Source organism: Takifugu flavidus, chromosome 18 (genome assembly GCF_003711565.1).
Source record: "Takifugu flavidus isolate HTHZ2018 chromosome 18, ASM371156v2, whole genome shotgun sequence".
Lineage (NCBI taxonomy): Eukaryota > Metazoa > Chordata > Actinopteri > Tetraodontiformes > Tetraodontidae > Takifugu > Takifugu flavidus.
In genome coordinates, this window is record NC_079537.1 from 11,257,006 (window position 1) to 11,281,806 (window position 24,801).

Consider the following 24,801-nt stretch of genomic DNA (forward strand, 5'->3'; position numbering starts at 1 on the left):
TATGCAGAAGAAAAAAAACAAAAGTAAAACAGCACACGTTAAAGCAAAGGAACGCTCGCACCCCTCGTATATACACAGCTCTGTGCAGGAGTGCACACAAACTCACACCGAGGGACACATTTACATTAAGTGCACACGTGTTTTTGGGCAAAGCATCAGACTAAAACCCACATTGACTACAGTCAACCCCAATAACATTTTCAAAAGGAACCGGGGAGGATGGAAATCCAGTCATCCGCGAATGACTGCAGCTGGACGAGAACTCCTCACGTGAAATGTAAGATCAGAACGCCACCGGGGGACAAATGATTTGAGATGACAGTCAGGTTGGTTACCGTTTCCATGGCTGCACTGGTCAAAATAAACCAAACAAACAAAAAACAAAAGCTGCTGGATCTGATCACTTAAACCTGATTCACTAGACCTGTAAAGCCTTCACTCCCTCTGGACTCAAAACACTGTGGATGTAACCAGGCCTCTTCAATTAAAACTTAAAAAAGAACAAATGAGGTCCAAAATTTTTTTTTTTTTATATAAAAAACCACAGGTGTAGTCCAGTCAGAGGGCTGTGGTTAACTGGTGTTTGCTATGGATCAGTGGGCTCACTAAAAGGGTGAGGGGAGGAAACGCACTTCCAGTTTACACACACTTTAGTGAAAAGTGTTGGTTTTAAAGCAGGTTTGTGTCAGGAAATGGGAGGTTTTTCTGAGGATAAAGATGCATTTTTACACACTTTGGTTCTGCACTGTAAACAATAAAACCATAAGTCCAAGAGGGGGTGAACACTTTTTGCAGGCACCCTACATTTTCTAGAAATTAACGTGATTTAGTAACATTTTTTTTTTAAACGTTTTCCGGCAACATAAAGACATTCAAAATGGCTTAAATATCTTTCCTGAAAAAATACCACTTCTTTAAGAACCAAATGATAAAATCTACATCAGAAATTTAGAAAGAACAATTCAACATTGCTCAGGAAACAAAAAAAAAAAGAGTAAATAATGGAAACATTCTGAAGAGTGCAATTTTTTTAGTACCCTGCGCGCCCCCACCCCCCTCCCTAAAGTGATCCACTGAAGTGTGTTCTTTGGCTCATGAAGCCACCTGTTTAACTAATAATCAACAGAGTCATAAAACAAACACGCAAGAGCTTCAAATCACCATCGACATTAAAACTCTTCTCTTGAACCTTTAAATCAAGACTGAAACCAGCGGCGGACGTGTTCATGACATCACCAGACCAGTGGGATGCTGCTGCGGGCAGTGGGCAGCGTAACATTAGCGTTGTCATGCGGCCGTCGCGCCGCAGGAGGACTGAAGGTGACTGTGGACCTCGGGGCGGGGTCCCTCCAGAAGATCACGGACCGACGCAGGAACACAGGATGGGCGAATGTGCAGTGGATGAGGCAAATGCAGAGGCTCCCCCTGGTGGTGGGAGGAGAGCAGGGTTGGCACAGGGGCAGAGCTCCTGGACTCTTGGCTCAGCTCAGCGCTGCTCAGTTCGTCTCACGGCGAAGTCGTCCCCTCAGTCCGAGTCAGAGTCCGACGACTCCTGTGAATTTGATTCACTGCTGCTGTCCTCCGACTTGTTCTCCTTGTCTTCGGCCTCGTCTTCCTCGTCCTCCTCATCGTCGTCGTCTTCCTCCTTCTTTGCAAACGCAAAAACAGTGAAGGTGTTACGGCTGTCGCTCCTCAACGTCACCCACACACACGCAACTCACATTGTCGTCGTCGTCGTCGTCATCGTCGTCGTCATCGCTTGATGAGTCTGCCTCAGAGGACGCCTTCTCCTGCTCATCTTCGTCTTCCTCGTCTTCCTCCTCTTCCGTGTCCTGTTGGTGGAGACGTTTCAGGTTAGCCACCCTCGCCCTCGCCCTCGCCCGACCACAAGAGTCGCGTCTGTACTTACAGATTTCTTGGACTTGGCTTTGGGGCCTCCTGGCTTCGCTGCAGTTTTTCTCTTCTGAAATGTGAGTCGCACAGTTTTTAAGCGTCCTCCGGAGAGGTGGGAGACACAGAAAGGCCGAGCGTTTGAGACTGACCTGTGAGTTGTATTCTTTGTAAGTGTTCCTCTCTTGCGAAGACAAGCTCTGCAGGAGAAGAGGAGTCGGGTTAGAGGGCGTATCCACGCGCTTCCACCCACCTTCCCAGATCAGACCCCGTTCCTTACAGCGAGCCACTGCTCCAGCTGGACTTTGTACTGCCGCTGCTTCTCCTCTGCGATCTTCTTGTAGCGCTCCTTGTCCTTCAGCGGTAACCTCTGCCAGCGGCTGCCGATCTCGGTCATCCTCTCTTTCATGGGGAGGTGGTTGAGCTCGCCGTTGGACAGCATCTCCTGAGAAAACTTCTGGTATCCGTTTCTACGTGTTCAAACAGGCGTCAAGGGAGGAAGAACAAGGGAAAACGACGACGCGAGCAGCACCGGCGGGAGGGCGCGGCAGACTTACGATGGCGGTTTCTTGGGTTCACCCTCAAACTTCATCTTTTTTCCTGAGGCGATGGCAGCAGCGGCGGGTGACCGCATCTCGCACAGCTCTCTCTGTGGGGGTGGGGGCCCCGTTAGCTCTCTGTCCACATACCGGCATTCTCCTCAGGATGTTTTAGTTTCAAAATCAAGCGACACCAACCTCGTATCTCTTCTGGTCTTCTGCTGCCTTTTTGATCCACATTATCTTCTCTTTTTTCTCCATGTTGCTCCACGTTGCTTCCATTGCTTTCTGGGCTTTTGATCGGTCACTCTACCCACAGAATCACATCTAGGTTTCCAGGTTTGGAAAAACTTTACCAAACGTCTGCCGAGGTTCCCGCCTACCTTAAACCTGGCCATGTAGTCTCCGATGACGCTCTGCTGCCAGATCTCCTGCGCAGTCTTGGGTGGGTCTGGCAGACGACTGCGGTCCTCCTTCTCTTTCTTCACCGACTCCGCTTTCAGGACGATTTCGAGCCGTTTATATTTCTCCTAAACCAGAACAGCATCGTTGGAACAAACACCTTTCTTCTTCTCCTGATTCTAAAGTACATGTGTGGAAGGGGGCGTCGACAGCTTACCTTCTTCTTGTCCGGCAGCTCATTCCACATGCGCGCCAGGAGTCTGGTGAGCTCGCTGTCAGACAGGTCAGGACGCTCCTGCTGCAGTTTCGGACGCTTCTCCTCAGAGAAGATGAACATGGCTGAAATTGGCCTTTTGGGTTTTTCTGGGTTGGCCTACGAATGACGGGAAAGTCATACAACACTATTAAATATAACTGTTTACCGGATGCTGACTAACATGACGAGATGAGATGGTTAGAGTAGAAAATGACAGAGTGATGATTTCATCACGGTCCAACCTTAGCTTTAGAGTTCTTCTTCTTGGAGGCTGGACTACTGGCCCCTGTGCCCCTCCTAAATCCTATCTTCTCCTCAGACAGGACCCGCTGCTGCTCCTCCTCTGACAGGGTCTGAAGATCAAGAGAAATGATACGTTACAGCAGCTGTAATACAAGCATAGTTGGGCATTTGGTTTAAAACACCGCAAGTACTTACACTGAGGAATCGGTTCATTTCTATTTCATATTCCTTCTTCCTCTGGGGAAACAAAAACAAGTCAGGGGTTAAGGAGAGACACTGGTGTTTCCGTCTGGGTGCGTTGACGGCGACCTCACCTGCTCGCAGCGTTTCTGGTAGGCGTCCTTCTCGCCCTGCTTCAGCAGCTTCCACCGCTGGCTGCACATCACCATGCGCTCCGTGCTCGGCACGTCCTTCATGTTTGACATCAACTCGGCGCAGAACATGGAGTATCCGTTTCTGAAAACACACACACCTTTGTAGGAACGGCAGGGCTGGAACGGGGCTCACCTGCGAGTTTGGAGACTCACGGAGGCGGTTTGTCCGGGCGGCCGTCCGATTTATCCTTCAGGTGTCTCTCGGCCTTGGTCAGAGTGGACTTCACGATGTCGTTTTGGGTCATGTTTAACTCTGGATGTTGCTGGATGTACTCACGCATCACCTCCTGTAATACAACAAAAACATCACTGTCAGGAGTCAGGAGGAAACGTCGACCCCTTCTGCCGACCCCCCGTTGGTCTGTTCTTACCTCGTACAGCTTCCTCTGCTCCAGAGACTTGGTGATCCATTTCAGCCTCTTCTTGTCAGACAGCTGTGTCCACTGTTTGCCCAGATTGTCCTTGATGTCTTTGGTGGTGGCCTGATGTCAGCGAGAGAACGCCAACATTAGAATAACGACGCAGTTGTAATTTTAAGAAACATGAGCCGGTTTGGCTACTAGAGATGAAGCATACATCTGGGCGCGTCTTGAGGAACGCCTTCTTTTCATGGTTGTACCACAGCTGTTGGGGGGTTTTGGGCTTCTCCGGCACGTTTGAGCCTTTCTTGGCCATACTCTCCACTAGGTCTGGATGCTCTTCTCTGTATTTACGACATTAGAGCTCAGTTATCTTCCCCACACACACTGCAGGACATGTCCAACACAGGATAAAAAGAACACCAATCATCTTACCTGAACTTGTCCATGCTGTGGACAAATGTTTCCTTGTCTCGTAAGAAGTCATCAACATATTTTTTCTGCGAAAGGAAATCAACATTTTTGTGAAAAACCAATGCAAACTGAGGAGGAATCCAACACAAAAACCAATGTGTCCTTCTCTGGCGAACCTTCTTCTTTTCGGGCAGCTCTCTGTACTTCTTGGAGAGGATTTTAGTGAGGTCGAGGTTGCTCATCTCTGGGTGCAACTTTGCATACTTGGCCCTCTTTTCCATGAAGAAGCGGAAATATGGTGTCAGGGGCTTCTTGGGGAAGTCTGGGTGTTTCTGTATGCAGCAGATATAAAATGAGCACGAGAAACATGGAAATTACACTCAACAGATGGAGGTAAACCTCACCCACCTTTATCTTCTTGCCTTTATAAGGGTTTTTGATGTAGTCCTGGGCATCTACTATCAGCTCTGTTAGAGTCCTGAATTTACGAATCTGTAGAAACGGCATGGAAAAAAATGACATTGCGAAACACAAAAATGGGCAAAGATTCAGGAGTAATCTGCAAAATCAAGGGTCTCACCTCTTTAGAAACCTCCTGCCACTTCTGCTTACACATTTCGGCTGTGAAGGAATTGAAGGCCACCTTCTGCCAGTCCAGATGGGACTCGGAGGTTTTGTATTTAGTCAGGTCTTTCGGGGGCAGGGCCACTTTCATGGCCTCCAGCAGCTTCAACAGATCATCCTGCACCCACACTGCAGGCATATACAGTTAAAATACATTTAGACCAGAGCGCTGGCAAGAATCTCAGTTTGGAACAGGATCGTCCACTGAAATCCAAGTAATTTAATAATTAATAAAATATATGTATTTTTTTTAAATATAAAATGTTACCTTTGTCTTGGGCCGCTGTCTCCATTTCTCCATTCATTGGTGTAGATTCTTTCTCCTATCTACAAGGAGAAAAAAAAGAGGCTTTTCAACATTTGACTCACGTGATCATTAAAATTCAACGTTATAAAAAAAATTTTTTTTATTTACTAAAAGAATGCATCGGAGGGGGCTGTAAATAGCGTGTTTACTTTGTGACGTTTTTATTTTTTTTTAAAAAAAAGTAGAGCTCGTTTTGAAGTGGCGAAATTCAAATTTTTTTTTTGCGTCGACATGATGGTTGATGTTCATTACGCCGCCCCTTAAACGTTTACGCTCCGTGGTGAGACACAGCCTGTGACGGCTGCGAATCTCAAATAACACTGCGGAGCTCCGGCGGCGCGGCGGGGACTCATCACCCGCCGAACCCCGCGGATATTTTTTTTTTCGGCGTATTAATACCGCCGCGGCTCCGCGGCTAAAGTCTCGCGGACCGGCAGGAGCGACCATTTTCTCCTTCGTCGGGCTCGGCAATGGAGGATTTTCTCTCGGATAGGAGGGTGGGGAGGATACGCGGAAGGGAGGAAGCGAATGGACGTGGACGAAGGCAGCTGTAGGCGACCAGCTGACCACGGCCGAGGGATCTTCTTTCGGTCTCCGACGTGGGGGAATGGCGGCTTGGAAGTACTGCAGCCTCATGCGCCACTCGGTCGTGGCGCCTCATCACCGATTGACGCGGATCTCGCTCCGCCGTCCGACCCTATATTCTTCCGTTTTTACCCGACCGGGGGTGGATGGCGGTGGAAATTCGATCAAATGTTCGCTTTTTTTAAAAATAAATGTGGTCCCAACATATGTGAGAATCAGATTTATTTCGACTGGGGGGTGTTTTTAAACGCATTTCGGGAGCTTAACTCGGTGAATTCTTCAGCGAGGCGTAGCCGAGTTGTGCTCCAATGATGGCGGCTGCTCGTTGTTCATCGTGTCCTTCGCGGCCCCGTCTCAATGGTGTCTACGGTCGGCTCCAACGACACCCAAACTATCGACACCGAGGCGCGATCGACCCCCTATACGAAAATATCGAACGAATTTGGCACAAATCTGAAAGCCGATTCTGCCCAGGATCTGATTTTACCGACGGATTACAGCATATGGACGCGCTCGCTCCATCGCCAAGGGCAACTTGACACGATAATTTGGAAAAAAAATGTTTATTCGTCGCGTTAAACGTTAGATCGCACAAACTTGCAGCTTCATCCAGAAATTCTGAATTCCTCAAACCACCACCTAATTCGTATAAACCCCCCCTCCCCGCCGCGGCTTAACGCTATTAAACGTGGGCAAAAACTCCCGAGTAAACGTTCAACAAAGTACGCGGCGGTTGTCGGTGGGTCCTGCGGAGGCACAGGAAGGAAGAACACCAGCGAGCTGCGGTCCAAACGTGCCCGCTTGGCCTTCCGTAAAGAAAGGGATCCGTTCTAAACCGTAGCGGAGAACAAAAGTTACGGGGGTGACCCGCCGAGGCTGAAAGGAAACAAGGAGACGACCGAGGCAGAGCGGCTTCGCAAACGGCTCCGGGTCCGCCATGCGTCAGCTCGACGAGGAAACCTACCGTCACGGGGTCCAATGGCGCACTGCAAACACAAACGCGGAGCCTACACTAACGCCAGGGCGTTGCAGACTCCCGTCCTCGGTCCAAAAAGCGCACAAACGAGATCAAGAAGGCGGGTTCTCCGCGCTCGGCCGTCGGTGGTTCGAGCCGGGTCTAGTCAGTGAGAGAGAGGGGGAGAGAGAGAGAGTGCGAGTCTCTGCGCGGTGAGATATTAAACCGAGATCCCTGATGGCTTGCCGAGAGAGGCGGCTGGTTGTTCCGCCAACAACCGCATGGAGGTCTCGGCGCGGAAACTACCGCTAATTCCCCCCCCACGCGGTGATGTCCCGGTTAAAGCGCAGAGAGTCGAGTTTCGGTGACGGCGGATCACGTAAACCAGAAGCCGAACCTGTGGGGGGTTTTTTTCGAGGCGGGGAATATCGCGTTTGCCTCTGGGTGCTACGCACGCTTTCTCCCCCGCTGTAGAGGACACGGTTCGGCTATGGCGGACCTCGTCTGTGCCCTCACACAGCGTCGGTTGGAGGCAGCGACCACAAAGGAGCCACCGAGCGAATGGCTCGGAGCGGAAGCAGGGGGCCGCCGACGTGTTTAAGCTTCGGCTTGTTGTTGAGTTTATCGTTCCCCGTCGCCATGTTGGGGACAGCGAGCGGCAGCCGCGTTAGCTTACCTGTCTCTCGGCGTGAGCCTCGGCGTCGTTGTGGAGGAAGAAGGGGAGGGTTGAACGATAGCCAGCACTGCGCCGTCGGTCCCGGGCTCCAGTCCCCGCAGAGATGGTCCTTCCCCCCGCCTCCATCTCACTCGCCGTCTCCCTCCACTCAACACGCAGCAGCTCCTCTCTCTCCATCCAACCAACCATTTCGCTACGCCGAGACGTCCGCAGTTTCCCGGCGAAGCGCAACTGTTCCCGTTACTCTACATCGGCCCACTTTGTCAAACCTCCGGCCCAAACTTTAAGGCATTATATCACGTCCCCCACCCCCCAAGAACGTGAACTTTAGTCGGTGCTGGTGATCCGAAAAGAGCAACAAGCTTTTCCAAAACACAGCGATTAATCTTGATCGTCATTATTTTTTGTTGTTGTTTGTCTCTTTCACTGTTGTCATCTAAACGCCCCACACAGACGGGACTATCTGCAGGCATCCTTGCACTCTCGATTCCCCCCTTTTGGTGAATTACAAGCGGCTGTTTGACAGCTTCATTTTGCCCCCGCATGTTTTTTCTTTTCAACTCCACCTTGTGTGTTTGTGGGTGGAACCGCGTCCGTCCAATCCAGTCAGCCTGATTCAGGGAAACAAATGACTTTCAGCCACTCGGCCTTGTTAAACTGTGATGAGTTCCCTGGCTGTCGGAAATCTCCCCACCGTGTCGTAGAATAACTGATTCTGACTTTGTGCCCTTTTTAGTCTTGTTTGGAACGCACATGTTCATTTGCTGTTATTTCTGCTGACGAATTTGTTCAAATAAATGCATTTAAGTTTCGACGTCTACCTAGAGAGAACGTCATCGCGTTGGTATTTTACCTGAGAACCCTGAAGGCACCATCCAGCTGAGAAATGGCCCCTGTCACTCACTGCTAAGGCCCCCTGTTGGATTAATAGTTATGGTGGAAAAAAAATGAGGAATAATAAAACTTTATTGCTTCATTAAAGTGAAAGCGCCAAGCATGTACAGTGTTTCAAGCACACAAACACACCTAAAGCCCCAAAAGTTCCTTGTCCATTTACAAATAAGTTTCAACTTAAATAAACCTTACATTCCATTATCTACCCATTCTACTCCTCATTTCTTAAAATCTTGAAAGCGATTACACAATGAACGTTAGACACGTGGGTATTACACCTATTTATAGACTTGACAAACTTGATAAGTCTAAAGAGGCAAACCTGAGTGACCCAGAACAAAATAGCTCAAAGCAGTCATATTATCTTACCATGAGTAGTCCTACAATCTATAAGGCTGTTAGGTAATTCAAGAAAAACAACAGAAATGCGTCATTTCACATCGCACTTTAAATATTAATTATGTATCTCCAGATCCATTAAACAACTAAACAACCAAAATCAAGAAAGTTATAATTGTAGTAAACACTGATTAGTGAACATATAGAAAATGGAAAAGAAAAAAAGAACTGAGAAAGTGGAGGACGTGTCCCACATTTCAATGACGACATGGACAATTATCTTTTTTTTTTCTCTGTTGAGGTCACAAACAGCCTCAGCTGCAGCGATAATAAATGAATTATTCAATATATATATATATATATATATATTAAAAAGCTACCTTTAAAGTTAAATACCTGTTGAAACTTTAAGCTCTCATATGCTTGTAAAGACATCAGCTTATCACTGAAGAACTGGATTCAAGTGAAAGTTTCAAGTGCCACGGCGTTCAGGGCAGCGGACACTCATCGTATACGTCTTTCCCAGGTTCCTCCTCAAATGTCACTTTGGCGTCATCGGCATCCAGCTGTGGCACAAACGTCTCCAGTTACAAACCAGAATAACGGCACAGCCGAGCGTGGCGGTGACTGTGACAGACGCAGGGAGGTACTTACGCATTTCATCTCCATGACAGAAAACAGCCTGCCGGTCATGAACATACGCAGAGGGACGGTGAGGATGAGAACAAAGGGCAGGGCCAGTGAGAAGGGACTCATTTTCACCACCCACAGGACGCCCAGACAAAGGAGCTGGATCAGAGTGAATAAATGCATCCGCATTGTCTTCACCTGCACAACAACAGACGTGTGGAGATTAGCTTTAAGCACAACAACTCAAGCTGGTTCCTTGTATCAACAGAACTATTAAGATTCAAGAGATCAAATGAAGAAAATCTGAACAAACGTTCGCCCAGAGGCAGGAGAAAACTACGTCTGAGTGACAACTGGCAGAGGTTGCCTGCATACCCTGGTGGCATAGGCCTCTGAGGGGTGGTATTTCTTTGGCGTGATGAGTAGAAGCATTCTGTCCCACATCTGGATTCCACTCAGGGAGGTGATACCCATGTAGAGGAAGATGCCAAACAAGGCTGTCATGGGAATCATCTTTAGAATAGGCTCCATGAAAATAGAAACGCCTGAAAGCCACACAGGTGCAAGGTTTAGCAAAGAGGCCCTGCAGTAACCACGTAAGTACGGTAGATGGCGTCACCTACCAACCAGGATGGCCACAATAATCCCACTGATCCTCTGCTCCAGCACCTTTTCAATCTCTGGTTTCGGGCCTTTGGACATGACAGTCAGGGCGTTGGCGTGGGTGACCGAGCGCACGGTGGCTGCGCTCAGCCAGGGTACGCCGAAAATAGAGGAGATGCCCCCCATGGTAACCAGGATAAGCAGATCCCAGTGAAAACCAGAGCCTTTTACCATCTTCCTCTCAGGTTTGCTCACAATCAGCCTGAAACCCAGACGCATCTAAGATCACACCTTGATTCCAGATGAGGTGACATTCAATCTGACTGTGTATTTATGATGTTGCTCACGTGGTGATCTGGGACTCCAGGAAGATGAGGATGAAGACGAGCAGCGCTGGGACGCAGCAGGCCGCCATCATCCAGATGGGGAAGGGCTGTTTTTCTCCCATGGGGTTGATAAACCAGCCTCTAGCTTTGGGGTTGGTTACCTTAACCCCATCAGGCACCACCAGTTTCTGAGAGGTGGAAACACAAAACAGCACAATCGTTCGGAAGATGCAAACAGAGGTGGCAATGTGTCCTCAGCGGCGCAGTGGGATCGAGACCGACCTGAGTGTAGGCGTCCGCGATGCAGATGTCAATAGCGATCATGATGAAAATGGCGATAGGGACTCCGAAATCTCCAATCAAACGACGAACCTGAGGGAGGAAACAGCAAATCACACATCTGGTACCCCTTCTCAATTTTGCACATTCTCCAGCAACAGAATTGGATCTTACTGGGCCAGGCAGGAAATGACCAGACTTGAAAATACGCAGGAAGTACGCGATGGAGAAGCAGCCAAACATCAGACACATGGACAGCAAGGCGGTGTTGGGGTAGGGCCTTTCGATCTCCAGCTCGTGAACGGTGATGTTGCCGTCGGGATGGTACTCCACGTGCTCCTTGACAATGGGGATGAAGGGGTTGTCCATGGAGTCGTTTAGGTGGTCGTAGTTCAGGATCAGTGGGTGGGTCCTGAAGATCTGAGGGCAGAGACGGAGGGAAGAAGGTGAGCGTTCCAAACGAGACAGGAATGAAACGGACGGAGCAGTGCGGTGAGAAAAGGGAACCTTGAAAAGCTTGTTGAAGGTCTCGTAGATGAAAATGAGCGAGATGAGGATGGAGAAGATCTCCTGAGTGAAGCGGGAGATGAATCTGACCAGGAAGCTGCCTTCCAACGCCACGATGAGGATGACGATCACAACCAGCCACATCCCCACCCAGATCCGGCCCACAATGTACTCGATGTTTTGGGACTTGCAGAACTATGATTGGACGAATAAAGGAAAATGATGATAATGGGAAAGTGATGAAGGGACGAGGGTTCCTTTCAAACATCACCCACGGCGTAAAAAGCTTCCTCAAACACCAGCAGGGGTCCAGAGAAGCCAATGACAAGGACAGGCTGGGCAGCAATGAGGCAAAAGATGACCCCCTGGATGCTGGTGGAGATCATCAGCTCCGACACTCCCATCATCTTCTCCGTTTTGTCAGCTGAAACGAGGAAGATCGTTGGGAGTTAATGAACTTGGGCAGATGATCCGAGGCTGACATGGAAGGCAGTTTTACCCAGAAGTCCTCCGAAGGTGATGGCCGGGGACAAGGCCGCAAAGTAAATAAAGATGACGGCCGCGAGGACCTGAGGGTTCAGAGCATCCGTGTAGTCGCTGATGTAGTGACGGTAACGACGCTTCAGGTCCTTTATCATGCCACCGAATGGAAATCCCGTCCGCACCAGGGGGTCCTCCCGTGGCGGCTCGGGAGGCTTCACGACTGAAATGAACAGGTGTGTTTTTGCCATTAGTGACACCATCCAGAAGACCATGATAGAGGTGTCTGAGCCCCACCTTTGACCCTGTTGCCAAAGGCAAGCCGGGTGTCGTTGGGGCGGACTCTGTCGCGCAGCATCTTCTTCTGGAAGTTGATGATCGGCTCCAGCATCATCTTGTCTTGGATCTCAGTGGGGGGGATCACGATGCTGCAGTCCATGAAGTCTGCGATGGCGTTGGTCACATCTTTTTCCGTCCGGGCCAGAAAGGCCTCCAGACAGAAGACCTGTCAGAGCACCAACACAGAAGGCATTTACACACCCATCAAAGTGGTCTGGATCTGCCCTTCTGGACCTTCTCTCTCACCCAGTCGGCCATCAGAGCACCCATGGCACGCCCGCTGTCCCCGTAGTTCAGATCACTCTGGGCGGGGCCGACCAGGACTACGACAAAACGGACGGGGGCGGGAATCTCCAGGGCAGATTCCATCACCACAGAGTCGGTAAGCCTCACAAACGCAACCACTGGTTTCTGCAGGAAATCCAGGACACCTAGCGAACACGAGCATGCTCAAAACCTGGTTGAGAAGAAACAGGAGGAACTGCGTGAGGAACACACCTGTGAGGACGAGCGAGGCCTCCAAATTGTCCGAGCAGTCTCTCTGAGGGGAGGACAACACGTTGGTGTTAATCTACGGTCATGCATGATGATAATGCTGCCCCAAAAAGGTTGAATTTGGCACCTTCTTTGTTACAGAAAAGGTCTGCAGCTCAATATCTCCAGCTTCAGGCACCGGAACTGCACCGGACTGACTGGAAGGACAAAATAAATGGGCGCTCGATGTTTGTTCACACATTTTCTGGCCTTATTGAGAAACTAATATGAACCTGCGTCTCATGAGGAGAGCTCTCAACAAGCCCTCCCGATCGCCTGCCCTGATCTCGTTTTTGCTCAGCAGCTCGTCCACCACCCTCTCTGCCACCATAGACAGGTTGCTGGTGTCCAGGTCAAGCAGGAACACACCTGAGCACATGGGAGCTGCTTTTAATGGGACATGACCACTGAATATTGTGCTCCTGGGGGCGATCCACGCTCACCTGTGCTCATTAACTTGCGGAGCTGGAGCAGGCTCTTGAAGGTGAGGAAGGACACATGAGAAGGACCCCATTCATCTGTCCTGGGGTTGAAGTTCTCCTCGTAGCCCAGCCAGCGAGCAGTTTCCTGCCATCTGTTTCCCTGGAACTCATTCAGCTCCACATAGGCCTGTGGTGATTCAATCAAAACAGAAAATGATGCTTTGCAACCAGTTCTATGTCCAGTAAGTCTGAATGAAGGCCACTAACTTGAGCATCTCCTCTTGTGGTGGCATTGGTGTTGACGTTCAGATAAGCTGCAATAAAGAAAAGAGGAGCTGATATCAGTCTTCAAACAACCCAAGGAGTCTGGTTCCATGAGGAGAAGCTACCCTCTGAATTTGTGGGGATGATGATGGCCTGCAGGGGGGCCTGACCCTCCTCTTCCTCCATCTGCAGCTTCTGCTGGCCATAGATGTCCCTCAGGCCTGGTGGAGCCCTGATCATTCAGAAAACAGTTCACACATCTGGCCGCTAGAGGGCGACCGAACACAATCGTCTTATCGTGGCTGCTCACTAAGATAATTTCCCTCCCTGAGGCTGCACGACTGCACACTTCTGCACATGCAGCCTGCAGACACAGAGCGCCTCCTCTACGGGACCGAGCTTCTGTCAGTATTTCTGTCCTTGTTCTAAGCTTTTGCCCGTGGATATCTTGGAATCACACCTAAGCTACCCTCTCCATCCAGCTGGGCGCTGTCAGAACTCCTGAATGAAGGTCTATTGTTGACCCATCGTTTAGCTTCATGTCGCCAAGCCAGCTAAGACAGGAAAGGTGATAAAATCAAAATATGGATCATGATATGAGGAATAAAACAGCCGAAACAGGCTCAAATGGAATTCTCAAGCTCTGTGTAGCTCGACAGCCTCTGACACGCTCGAAAATATGAATATGAGGAGCTTGGCTGCAACCAGGAGATAAAGACCTGACTGTATCACGCCCACACACACACACAGACACACACACACACACACACAACACACACACACACACACACACACACACACACACACACACAGAGTTCAGAGCAAAGAGTCAAATGTGACAAAAGACTCACAATGTCACCGGAGAGGGAAGGTCTGAGTCTCCATAGGACAGGTCACTGCCCTGAGGCAGAGAAAAGACAGAAAATAGGGATGAAGGATGAACGCTAATAATTAATAATAATTACTGTGTGTTGTTTGTGGACCTGGAGCCTAAAGAGGGCAGAAACGGTGGACTGACCTCCTCAAAACTGAACTTTTCCATTGATCTTTCTCAGATGTTGAATCTTCAGAGCCTTTTATTCATTCCCTTTGACAGAATAAAACAACATTGAATCGCATCATGAACGACACGGCGGGGATGTTAAAGTCAGGTTCTGGGCATTTCTGGCCTGTTGATTCCAAAAGCAGCGACACCTTCAGCATAAATATGCATTTACATCCCGTAGCAATGGGGACCTGAGGCAGCATCGAGCTGAAAATAAGCCTTGAAACAAGTTTGAGATCTTATCTCTGGCCTCCACTCTCCTCTCACAGCCTCTGACCCGGGACGTTTTCCCGTAGCAACAGCCCGAAACAGCTAACGCTCACAACGGTACGAGAGACGGAGACATCTGAGAGCGTCACGGCACAACCGCCGAGGCAATTGCAATTTAGCCGCCATTCTCCGTGTTCTAATCCCGAGGTCATGCAGATATAAGTGCCTGGGAGGAAAAAACCCCTCCAACATCTCAACTGGAACTTTACAGACGTCTTTATCTGCTTTTTCTTTAAATGCGTCTCATCACGGCTCTGCGGGGACATTAAACGCTCTCCCCCAAACACAGACCCCCCTCCATTTGACCTCTAACCTCTCGGGCCTCCGCGGGCCGCCTGTGGTTCAGCTGGTTCCTGGACACACCCTTACCTGCATGCAGGTCCCCCACCTGGTCTCCGGCGCTGGGAACAGGACGGCGTCTGTCCGTCGAGTGAGGCGAGCGCGGCGATAAAGAGCGGCCGAGCGCGCAGCGGAGAGTCGGGCGAGGAGGAGAAGGACGGAAACACCCAAATGGAACTACGTAAACCCTAAAAAGTGCTGTACCCCCTCAACCCCTCTGGTTGCCGAGCAACCAGGCGCGGGGCTTTGGGGAGATAAGACCTCGGTGATAGAGAAGCAGCCCTATCGGTGCAGGACACCTTGAGACTGGGATATCCCAACCCCTGTTTGCCCGCTCCGCCCTCGCAACGCCAAGAGGACCCGAGTGAAGACGGGGGCGCTAAGAAGAGTTTGTTTAGACCTGGGGGGCAAACCTCAACGCGTCTGAGGGCCTCAGCGGGGGAGTAAAGAGGGCAGGAAGGTGGGCAACCTGCTCTATCAGGAGGAGAACACCTGTGTTATGTCATGTTGTTGACGCACCAGGGATTCCCCCCCTCGATGAGGATCCCCCTGCTCTTGATTAGCTCCAATTACTACCCGCCTGGTTAGCAACAGACGGCTGGACGACCGCCCGGCCCAGACTGATAAGACACAAAGACACATTCTATTACAGAAGTTATAGTTTAGAGGATTCCAGGAGTCTGCCAGAGTGAAACGGACACCTAAATAGACCTGGTTATATTTAGCTTTATTTAGCTAGCGCCAGCGTCCCACATCGTGTCCCACTCTACTCACGAGGACCTACGCAGACCTCTTATACTTCTGGTTCTTTCCCTTGTTTTCCCAACAACATGTGATTTCTCAGGCTAAAGTGTGATTTCCAACTAATGTCAACAGGACGGCCCACAAGCTCGGACAAAAGCCTCCTTTACTGTGTGCAGCCCAAACTCATGGCCCCCATAATTGATTTCAGAGTCAGGCCGTGGTGGAGGTGCAGGCTGAGTCGGCAGATGACCGGCGTGCATGTGCGCAGTCATATGAGTCAGCTTAAATGCTTCTGTCAAGAGTTGGAACGCTTGTGTCCTTTGATTGTCCTGGTTAGCCGGTCAGAGCTCGGCTCCAACTGAGGATGGGTCACGAGGTTCGGTGGAGAATCGGCTCGAGTGGCCACACGCACGCGCCGACTCAGGCTGCGCTGCAGGTGGCGACCTGTTGTTAGCTCGGCTGCTTATCTGGAGCTTCGGCTCTCACAGAGAACGCCGCTGTGCATTGTTCCAGGACGATAAAAGATGTGCTGAGTCATGTGGCCTCAACTGGGCGTCACCGCGAAGCGTCAGGTTCCGCTGTCATGATGACGAGGACGGGGAAAAGGGGGGAAAAGGCTCCAAACTTCAGCCTTTGGGCCTTTTCCCCACAGTTAGCATGCTAACCACTGTTGCTGGAGAGGATGCTCATTCACTCTTGTGCAGTGGATTTAGTGGAGCACCACCATCTGCCAGCTCAGGGTGCTTGAGGCCCCCAGTTCAACGGCCCCCAGCGCCAGTTATCGACACGTGGAGGTCGGCTGCGTCTGCATCTCAACACACTGCTCAGCGACACTCCCGAGGCTTCACTGGCAGCTTCAGACGCTCACGATGTCTCAGCTTAGCTCCTCAGTTGAGACGATGCTTTGAATAATAATGCAGCGTTCAGACTTTTAAAAGCAACCTGCCGCACAAATCATCTGTCCTCGGGGTCTGATGAAGGCCGCGAGGACGCTCTATCAGAACAAACAGCCATGAGTTATCACCACGACCCAGAACCAGCAGCAACGTCCCACCTTGTCCCAATATTAACATCTCCAACGAGACAGGTCACATGACCTGACCTTTCAGGGCAGAAATATCCCTTCAGAGGACGCGAACGCGTCGCTAACTGCCCATTTAAATTAGGCTCAGGAGGCAGACTGGAGGAGGCCCGTTGGATCCGTGTTGCGGCTCCGCTTCACATGCTGGATGTGACAAACGTGAAATTTGCTCCAACAACTGTGACGGCTCTCGGTCTGCCAAGCGCTTTGCTTCCTCCCCTAGTAAATCAGGATTTTAGAAGAAATTAGTCACGATTCACTGACATTCAAGTCAGTAAGTCGTAACACTCAGAGTTAAAGTGTGTTTCTTAAAGGGGCCTTTGAAAGCCTCCATCTAAATGTGTCCGCGGAGGCTTGAAAGAAGCAAAACACTTGTGTTGCCATAGTAACCCCCCACAGCGTCCTCAGGAAAGATCACAGAGGAATACATCAGTAATGAGCATGTTTTTGCATCAGCTCTTTATTCAGTCCACCATTTAAAAAAAAAATGCCAAGAAAATTAAATTCCTTCAACTTGAAAGAGAACAAAGCAGGAGAAAGAAAGAAAACAGATCTGATCTACTGTATAATTCCATTAAAAACACAAATCAGTGTTTGGTAAACCGTTGCATTTGAAAACGAGGGTCATTTTAACAAAAACATTGAGGCAGCGTTTGAACAGGACCGTCGCCTCCTCCCGCTCTGGGCTCCCCGACACAGGTGAGTGCAGGACAGGTGCGTCACACTGTAACCTGACAGGTTTCAGCCACAGTGGTCATTAAGATCCTCACGGACCGGCGCCGAGAGCCAAGAGGGGGAACCGGAGGACGGGCCTGTCTGGTGATCCGCGGCCCTCAGCGGGTTACATGATCACGCACGGCGGGCGGCTTTTGGTGATCTTCTCCACGGGCTTCCCATCGGAGACGCTCTGGATCGCATGCATGACCTTTGGGAGAGGGCAGAGAAGGGGAGACTGATGCTAAAGCTCCACTGGATGAGCAGTTCAGCCCCGCTGTTACTCACGTCGTCCTCGTAAGGGAATCCGCCCGTTTCGAGCTTGGAGAAGATGAGCTGCTCGTTGATTTGGATCTCAAAGCTGCCTGCAGAACCCCCCCCAGAACACGAGAGATTAGATCTTTCTCCCAACGACGGCACCTCAGTCATGGGTGTCGCCAATCAAAGTTCAGCTCCAAGAACTGTTTCTCACCCGTTCTTCCCACGAAGCCGGACACATCCGCATCGAGAAACTCGGCCCTCACGACCCGGGCGAGCTCCTCATAGCGGGGTCCGTATCCTCATCCGCCACTACAAAATGACATCAGAAAATTAGCATGAAAGAATTACCCCCCACCTGCTAACATTAGCCGGACAAGCTAGCTATGCTAATCAAGATAAACCCCCGCTTCCGCTTCACGATTTACACAGCAGACAAAAACGCCAACGGGAAATGCGTTTTGGTTTAAAACGAAAAGCTGTTCCAAGCACCAATATTCAACTCTTATCGTCACTCCCATGGCTGCGTCGGCTCCTGCTGCGATCCACTCCGCGGATCTGCTCGGTCCTCCGCACTTTCTTCTTCGGTGGTTTTGCCGGTGAAGTCAGCGGCGTCGGTGCGCTCGCTGATGCTCTAGTACCGTCCGCGGAGGGGCGGGGTTTAACGGCAGCTGACAGCTGAGTGACCACGAGTCACCGATTAAAGAAACGGATTCGTGGCCGCACCGTGAAGGCAAAACCCCACCAGTTATATGAGGATTACACGGGCGTCACACCCGCACACAGGCTCCATTCAGTCGCATTTAAAGCCAACAGACAGGAAATGCACTGCTTTATGTACCCCCAACCCTTGACGATGAGAAATCACTTATTCCTGTCTTAATTTTTAAGCAAAATGTGAAAAGAAAATAATGGAGGAACTAACATTCATTTGCTAAACATGGCAACCTTTGAGCAGCCATTAAAAGGGACCCGGGCCAATATTTCTACACAAATGTCTGACTCATTCGAGACAATATGGAGTGGTTTGCTGAGGTTAATGAACATGACTGTGTGATATTTAAGTTCAATAAAAACATCCAACCTTGGACCATCACTTATCCTCATTTGTTCCAGTGAATTTTACGCATGATACAATGTCAGGTGCCCCCTGATGGCAACGGACCTCGTAATTCACCGAGCACACCCTCCAACAAACCCAGGCTTTGATTTCTCCACATGAGGAACAGCAGGAATGCCAAAGGAAATGATTCCCACCCTCGGCTGTGAGTGGACTGTAGACCTGCGGCTCAGAGGAGCGGTTCTGTCTGCTCTATTTGAGAAGGATTACTCATTACAGACGACCTTCAGACTCATATACACATAAAACAATCGTCTGTTGTCACGCGGCCGTTGTTATTTCTGAAAACATGGACGTGATACACAAATAAGTGTTGTTTCCCAGAAGAACCGAGCACCAACAGCGATGTCAAACAGTGAGCCGTCGTCATGTAGGTACTCTTTATCTTCTGCAATAACCTGCTAACATCTGCTGGTCCGCAACAGTCTGATGCGTGTTTGTTCTCAGGATCTGAGCTACACACAAAATGTCCCCTCGTTGTTTTGATGAAGACCTAAATCGGGAAATCCTTTAAATTTTACACGCAAATTGACCAAAACGGTTCCATTTACTTTACAAATGAGGGAACCTGTCCGTACGTGTCGCTTTAGATTTTCCCTCTTCTTCCTTGTCCAGGGTGTCAACCGAAGTTGAACGTCGTCCTTCTTGGAGGCAGAAATTCTGGGAAGAGCTCTTTGGGCAACGTGATCCTGGGCAAAGAGGAGTTTGCCACCGGGGAGCGGACCTCATGCTCCCGCAGGGTGGGGGTGGTGTGTGGAAGGTGGCTCACGGTGGTGGACACCCCCGGCTGGTGGTGCGACTTCAGCAGTGAGGACACGTCTGGGCTGGTGAAGAGGGAGATCCGGAGCAGCGTCTCTCTGTGCCCGCCGGGCCCGCACGCCTTCCTGGTCGTGGTCAAGGCGAGCTCAGGCTTCCCGGAGAGGCGCCGCCGGGCCGTGGAGGAGCACGTGGCCCTGCTGGAGAGGGGGTGTGGGACCACTGCGTGGTGGTCTTCACCTCCGAGGTCGGCTCCGCTCAAACGAGGGAGGAGGGGGAGCAGACGGGCCTCCGCTGGCTCGCCGAGAAGTGCGGCCACAGGTGTCACGCCGTGGGCTCGGGCGGAGACGGCGAGGTCGCCCAGCTGCTGGAGAAGATCCTGCAACTGGTGAGGGAAAACGGAAACCGGGCGTTTGAGACGGAGCCCCAGGTCTTACGCGCGATGGCGGCGGAGAGCGGACGGGTGGAGGAGGAGGCTCAGCGGAGGTTTCTGAGAGTGAAGAAGCAGAGGTCGCTGGCGAGAGGTGAGCAGAACCCGAGGCGGTTTCTGAGTGTGGCGTTTGTTGTCCCTTTGAGATTTGATCGAGCCCGTTCAGCTTTGGGGGTAAAGCTCCAGCTGCAGGTGAGGGCAGAGTCGGACACGAGTGCGAGAGCTGTAGAATGAGGACGCGCGTTGGCGTATCCCTCCGCTCCGACTCCTCAACCATCCTCTCCCGATCCTTCCAGAAAAGCTGCGCCACGTCACCGACATCCGGATTGTCCTGCTGGGAGCAAAGGGTTCTGGGAAAACCTCCGCCCTGAACACCATCCTGAACCGACCGAGCAGCCAGGTCCCGGGCCGGACGGCCCAGTGCATGCTGGGAAGAGGGCTGGTGTTCGGCAGGCGGCTGACGGTGGTGGACACCCCCGGCTGGTGGATGAACTACTTCAGCGCCGAAACATCCATTTTCGACCGGGACCAGCTGATCCGGAGTCTGTCGCTCTGTCCGCCGGGACCGCACGTCTTCCTGCTGACGGTACGCGTGGACAGAGCCTTCACGGAGACCTACAGGAGGGCCGTGCAGGAGCACCTCCAGCTGTTGGGCCGGTCGGTCTGGACCCGCGTTATCCTGCTGTTCACCTTTGGCGACTGGCTGGGGGGCACGAGCATCGAGCGGTGCATCGAGAGCGAGGGACCTCCTCTGACCTGGCTGGTGGAGAGCTGCGGCAACAGGTACCACGTGGTCGACAACCGAACCAGAGGGGACGGGTTCCAGGTCCGGGAGCTGATCCTGAGGATCGAGGAGATGCTGGCGGGCTGCGCCGACGCCCGGCATCCTGGAGTTGGGAGGGAGGTGATGGAGCAGACGGAGGAGAAGATGAGGAGAGAGGAAGAGCGAGCCGAAGAGAGGCGGAAGAGGAAGGAGAGACAAAGACAGACGGGGAAACTTCAGCTGGGTGAGTCACCAAAACTGACAAGAGTCAGGATTTGGAGTAAGATCCGGTAGGTCACCTGCTGCCTTGAGAGGCATGAAGCTATTTGAAAACCCCCTCTTGTCTGGGGAGAACCTGAAACCTCCATCTTCTCGACAGCGGAGCTGACGCCTCTCCCAGAGCTGAGAATGGTGCTCGTTGGTGGGAGGAACACCGGGAAGAGCTCTTGTGGAAACACCATCCTGAGCAGGCGGAGCTTCTGCACCGATGGTCCCACCACCAGCTGCGAGGAGGACACCGCTCAGGTCTTCGGCAGGTCGGTGTCGGTCCTGGACACTCCGGGCTGCTTCTCCCTGACCTCTGACCTCCTGGAACCCGCCTGCGTGCTCCTCCTGGTTGTCAACGTGAGCTCCTCGTTTGGCGACGGCCAAGAGGAGCAGCTGGGGAAGCAGCTGGAGGCAGGAGGAGCCCGGGTGTGGAGCAGAACCGTGGTCCTGTTCAGCCACGGCGACTGGCTGGGCCCCACCAGCGTCGAGCGGCGCATCGAGAGCGAAGGCGCGGCGCTGCAGAGGCTGGTGGAGAAGTGTGGGAACAGATATCACGTCCTGGACAACAGACGCCGGGGCCATGGAGCTCAGGTGGAGGGGCTGATGGAGCTGATCGAGGAGACGCTCAGAGAGGACCAGCTAGATGCCGGCGACCACGTTTGGACCCACCAGGAGATGAGTTTTAGGAGCCGCAGACATCAGCCGTCCCAAAACTGTGAGTAAAACACCTTCAGGGATCAGGGTCAGTGGTTTTATAGCCGCAGATGCAATAAACTGAGGGTTGTTGAGGCTGCAGAGGTCATAAGGTCATTTCCATTTCCTCCACAGCGACTGAAGCAGCTCCAACCGTCTCCCCCACGGCTCTGACGCCAGTAACCAGCTCACATACTGGCGGGCAGATGGCGCCGGTCCCGCCTGGAGCAGCGGGACAGACCGAAATGCCCTCCATGGTCGATGTCACTTCCTGTTTGGCCTGTGTGCCCTCTGGTAACAGACGCAGGCCGAGGTGGACTCTGAAACTGCCCGTCTGTTTCTCTGCCGATGCCCTACAGCTGAGGCCCAACGGCGAGAGACACTTCTCACCGAGGCGCCCGAGGACGCTCCTGGCTTTACCTCCAACACACCTCCGGGTGTTTGCAGAGGACGACGGCGTCGGCGTGCGCTCGCTCTGCCACCCTGCGCTAAGAGAGCGGGCTCTGCTGAGGCTCAGTCGGTCCGGAGGTCTGCAGGCCCTGATCGACCGCTGGGACCACAGCGACCTGGAGGAGCTGGAGGCCTTCATCGACCTGTACTTTGAGATGGTTTGGGAACAAAGCATGGGCTCCCCCGAGTTCCCGGAGCCCGAGGAGCAGTTGGTTGTGAAGGAGACTGGAGAAGCGGACGTGCTCGCTTCCATCGACAGGAAACTGTCAAAGCTAGAGCTCTTGGAGGACATCCAGAAGGAGGTGAAAGAGCTGAGGACCAACCTGGAGCACAGCTGGAAGCTCCCGCAGGAACAGAAACGCGATAATAACACACAAACACCCGGACCCGACACGGTTGAATAAGAAGGACATTTCAAATGATTATGACCAGGAAGGAAATGTTATGACTTTTGTCCACAAGAGGGAGCCATCTCACAACAAAATATCATCTGAAAACGTTCACGTCAGCTATACAAAAGACCAAAATGGTACCAAAAATGATGTATTTTAAAGCGAAATGTAGGGATTACATATGTGCATCATTACTCTGCAGATCAGTCTAATGTGATGTACTTTTATACTGTCTATTAATGCGGAAACTTCTGAGCTGATTACATATTAATGACATATAGATTGATATTTTTCATGTCAATTTGTAAACTTGTTAAACTACAGAAACACACTGATTGTTGGTTCACTTCACCTCATCAGCGTTTATTGGTTTTAGGGCTGTAGGACACCTTAAAGAAGCGGCAATAACCTGGATCACCTGGTTATCTGGAGCTCCTGAGTGGATCAGAACCGATAACAGACAAACAAACAGCGACATTATGTTTAAATATCCGCACTTGTGATCAGCAACCAGCAGCTGCTTGAAAGTGACGAAGAAACAGACAAACCAGCACATTCAGCACATTCGAACGCAGCTGTGAACCATCTCAGTGTGTGTGTGTGTGTGTGTGTGTGTGTGTGTGTGTGTGTGTGTTGTGGGCAACAGCTGCCACAGTCACAGAAATGTTGGTTTTTATTTACATGGTTTAAATTTGGAACTTTGTTTCAAAGTGCCCCCCTCTGTCTGACAGAGGAGGTGAAGCTCCAGCTGAGCAGAGCGGAAACGGACGTGTGACGTGTCCACGAGGACAATCGGTCCGCGCCACCAAGTGTTTGTGAACGCCAGTAAACACAGCTGTGCCGCAGCAAGGAAATTAAAATGATTAAAAGAATTAAAAAAAAAAAATCTGTGGTTTTTTTCCTCATCTTTCCTTTGATGGTGGGATCAAAGGAGGACGGGCGGCGCAGACGGTGATGGCGCGGCCGCCAGGACGGATCGTTTCTCTGTCGCTCTTTCTCTTTTTCACCTGCTTCAACATCATCCAGCCTCACTTTTATCACCTCTCTCCCTCTTTTGTCACCACGCTCCCATCTTTTTCTCCCCCTCCTCTCCCCCTCTCTCTCCCTCTCTCTCCCCCTCTCTCTCTCTCCGTTCCCCTGCTGCCCATTTCCTCCCAGTCCATTCTTCTTTTCTGTATCGTTTCTCTCTCTCTCCCCCTCTCCCCCTCTCTCTCCCTCTCTCTCCCCCTCTCTCTCCCCCTCTTTTGTCACCACGCTCCCTTCTTTTTCTCCCTCTCTCTCTCCCTCTCTCTCCCCCTCTTTCTCTCTCTCCCTCTCTCCTCCCCCCCCTCTCCTCTCCCCTCTCTCTCTCTCTCCCTCTCTCTCTCTCCCTCTCTCTCCCCTCTCTCTCCCCCTCTCCTCTCCCCTCTCTCCTCTCTCTCTCTCCCTCTCTCTCCCCCTCTCCTCTCTCACTCCCTCCCTCTCTCCCCCTCTCTCTCCCTCTCTCTCTCTCTCTCTCTCTCTCCCCCTCTCTCTCCCCCTCCCTCTCTCTCTCTCCCTCTCTCTCCCCCTCTCCTCTCCCCTCTCTCTCTCTCCCTCTCTCTCTCCCTCTCTCTCTCCGTTCCCCTGCTGCCCATTTCCTCCCAGTCCATTCTTCTTTTCTGTATCATTTCTCTCTCTCCCCCTTTATTAAAGGAGTTGTGCAGCCTAGGAGAAATGGATCCCCCCCCTCCCTCTCTCCATCCATCTCCATTAGTAGGACAGTGCAGCGGCCAGCATGACTCCCCCCCCCCACCCCCCACCCCCCACCCACCCCTATCAGGTTTCACTCCCTGATATTTGCCCAGGTGGAAGAGCAAAGACAGAGATGTTCCGAATGTGAGAACGTGGCTCGAAAACAGATGATTTAGACCTGAAGGAAGCACCTCGCACCGATACAAGGACCCCCTGCTGGGGTGGTGGTGGGGGGTGGGGGGTGGGGGGGTGATGTCTGGGGCACCATCTGTGTGTGTGTGTATGTGTGCGTTCGTGCTGCTACACAGCAGCAAGGACCAACGTCATGTTGGGCCTGAATATTGGCCAAGGCATCATTATGATGTCATTTCCAGCCAGGTTCAGGAAGTGAGGGAGGAGACAAGTCCACCTGGCCTGAACACACACACACACACACACACACACACACACACACACACACACACACCTCCCTGTCAGGATGTGCCGGGTCAGGGAAAACATCAAGGGCAAAGTTCAGGAAACACT

General features: G+C 51.5%; 4 protein-coding genes across 7 annotated transcripts; 1 reads left to right on the top strand and 3 right to left on the bottom strand.

Moving 5' to 3' along the window:
• Nucleotides 1-649: 649 nt before the first annotated feature.
• ubtf (upstream binding transcription factor) lies at nucleotides 650-8,412 on the bottom strand. Of its 4 annotated transcripts, none has more exons than XM_057014842.1 (21): nucleotides 7,625-8,412; nucleotides 5,370-5,428; nucleotides 5,058-5,230; nucleotides 4,886-4,969; nucleotides 4,654-4,809; nucleotides 4,499-4,563; nucleotides 4,281-4,407; nucleotides 4,076-4,186; nucleotides 3,858-3,991; nucleotides 3,645-3,786; nucleotides 3,526-3,567; nucleotides 3,330-3,440; nucleotides 3,049-3,204; nucleotides 2,813-2,959; nucleotides 2,628-2,738; nucleotides 2,448-2,539; nucleotides 2,171-2,360; nucleotides 2,043-2,090; nucleotides 1,910-1,963; nucleotides 1,722-1,832; nucleotides 650-1,648 (listed from the first exon to the last, which is right to left on the bottom strand). In XM_057014842.1, the coding sequence occupies exons 2-21, from the start codon at nucleotides 5,404-5,406 to the stop codon at nucleotides 1,526-1,528; spliced, it is 2,214 nt and encodes a 737-aa protein (XP_056870822.1). In that variant the 5' UTR covers nucleotides 5,407-5,428; nucleotides 7,625-8,412; the 3' UTR covers nucleotides 650-1,525. The 4 variants fall into 4 exon arrangements, with proteins under 4 accessions (XP_056870822.1, XP_056870825.1, XP_056870821.1 ...); XM_057014845.1 differs by lacking the exon at nucleotides 7,625-8,412 and adding an exon at nucleotides 6,958-7,585 and having other exon boundaries at nucleotides 650-1,642; XM_057014841.1 differs by lacking the exon at nucleotides 7,625-8,412 and adding an exon at nucleotides 6,958-7,585.
• Nucleotides 8,413-8,572: 160 nt separating this feature from the next.
• On the bottom strand, nucleotides 8,573-15,115 carry slc4a1a (solute carrier family 4 member 1a (Diego blood group)). The gene is made up of 21 exons (XM_057014839.1): nucleotides 14,926-15,115; nucleotides 14,260-14,328; nucleotides 14,093-14,142; nucleotides 13,367-13,473; nucleotides 13,245-13,291; nucleotides 12,999-13,164; nucleotides 12,789-12,924; nucleotides 12,644-12,713; nucleotides 12,520-12,562; nucleotides 12,268-12,452; nucleotides 11,980-12,187; nucleotides 11,702-11,905; nucleotides 11,478-11,626; nucleotides 11,203-11,397; nucleotides 10,870-11,115; nucleotides 10,699-10,788; nucleotides 10,438-10,604; nucleotides 10,111-10,352; nucleotides 9,863-10,032; nucleotides 9,512-9,685; nucleotides 8,573-9,423 (listed from the first exon to the last, which is right to left on the bottom strand). Exons 2-21 carry the CDS (start codon nucleotides 14,281-14,283, stop codon nucleotides 9,346-9,348), a joined length of 2,751 nt encoding a protein of 916 aa, XP_056870819.1. The 5' UTR covers nucleotides 14,284-14,328; nucleotides 14,926-15,115; the 3' UTR covers nucleotides 8,573-9,345.
• A 2,047-nt stretch (nucleotides 15,116-17,162) lies between these two features.
• Nucleotides 17,163-18,344, bottom strand: LOC130514953 (migration and invasion enhancer 1-like). Its single transcript, XM_057014860.1, has 4 exons — nucleotides 18,185-18,344; nucleotides 17,907-18,004; nucleotides 17,723-17,799; nucleotides 17,163-17,645 (listed from the first exon to the last, which is right to left on the bottom strand). Exons 1-4 carry the CDS (start codon nucleotides 18,211-18,213, stop codon nucleotides 17,562-17,564), a joined length of 288 nt encoding a protein of 95 aa, XP_056870840.1. The 5' UTR covers nucleotides 18,214-18,344; the 3' UTR covers nucleotides 17,163-17,561.
• Nucleotides 18,345-18,629: 285 nt separating this feature from the next.
• LOC130514943 (GTPase IMAP family member 8-like) lies at nucleotides 18,630-23,572 on the top strand. Its single transcript, XM_057014840.1, is given in 6 exon segments — nucleotides 18,630-19,182; nucleotides 19,428-19,766; nucleotides 19,769-20,092; nucleotides 20,295-21,005; nucleotides 21,141-21,743; nucleotides 21,857-23,572. Coding segments are annotated over 6 exon segments (2,721 nt in total). The 5' UTR covers nucleotides 18,630-19,157; the 3' UTR covers nucleotides 22,576-23,572.
• The last annotated feature ends 1,229 nt before the right edge of the window (nucleotides 23,573-24,801 follow it).

Excerpts from the sequence above, each read along its gene's own strand:
- slc4a1a (XM_057014839.1), bottom strand. The coding sequence starts at position 14,283 with ATGGAAAAGTTCAGTTTTGAGGAG. Across the intron at positions 10,789-10,869 it reads GTCATTTCCTGCCTGGCCCA|GTTCGTCGTTTGATTGGAGA; the intron begins GTAAGATCCAAT and ends TTCCTCCCTCAG. Across the intron at positions 10,605-10,698 it reads TCGCGGACGCCTACACTCAG|AAACTGGTGGTGCCTGATGG; the intron begins GTCGGTCTCGAT and ends TCCACCTCTCAG.
- ubtf (XM_057014842.1), bottom strand. The coding sequence starts at position 5,406 with ATGAATGGAGAAATGGAGACAGCGGCCCAAGACAAAG. Across the intron at positions 3,992-4,075 it reads AGCAGAGGAAGCTGTACGAG|GAGGTGATGCGTGAGTACAT; the intron begins GTAAGAACAGAC and ends GTTGTATTACAG. Across the intron at positions 2,540-2,627 it reads AAGACCAGAAGAGATACGAG|AGAGAGCTGTGCGAGATGCG; the intron begins GTTGGTGTCGCT and ends CCACCCCCACAG.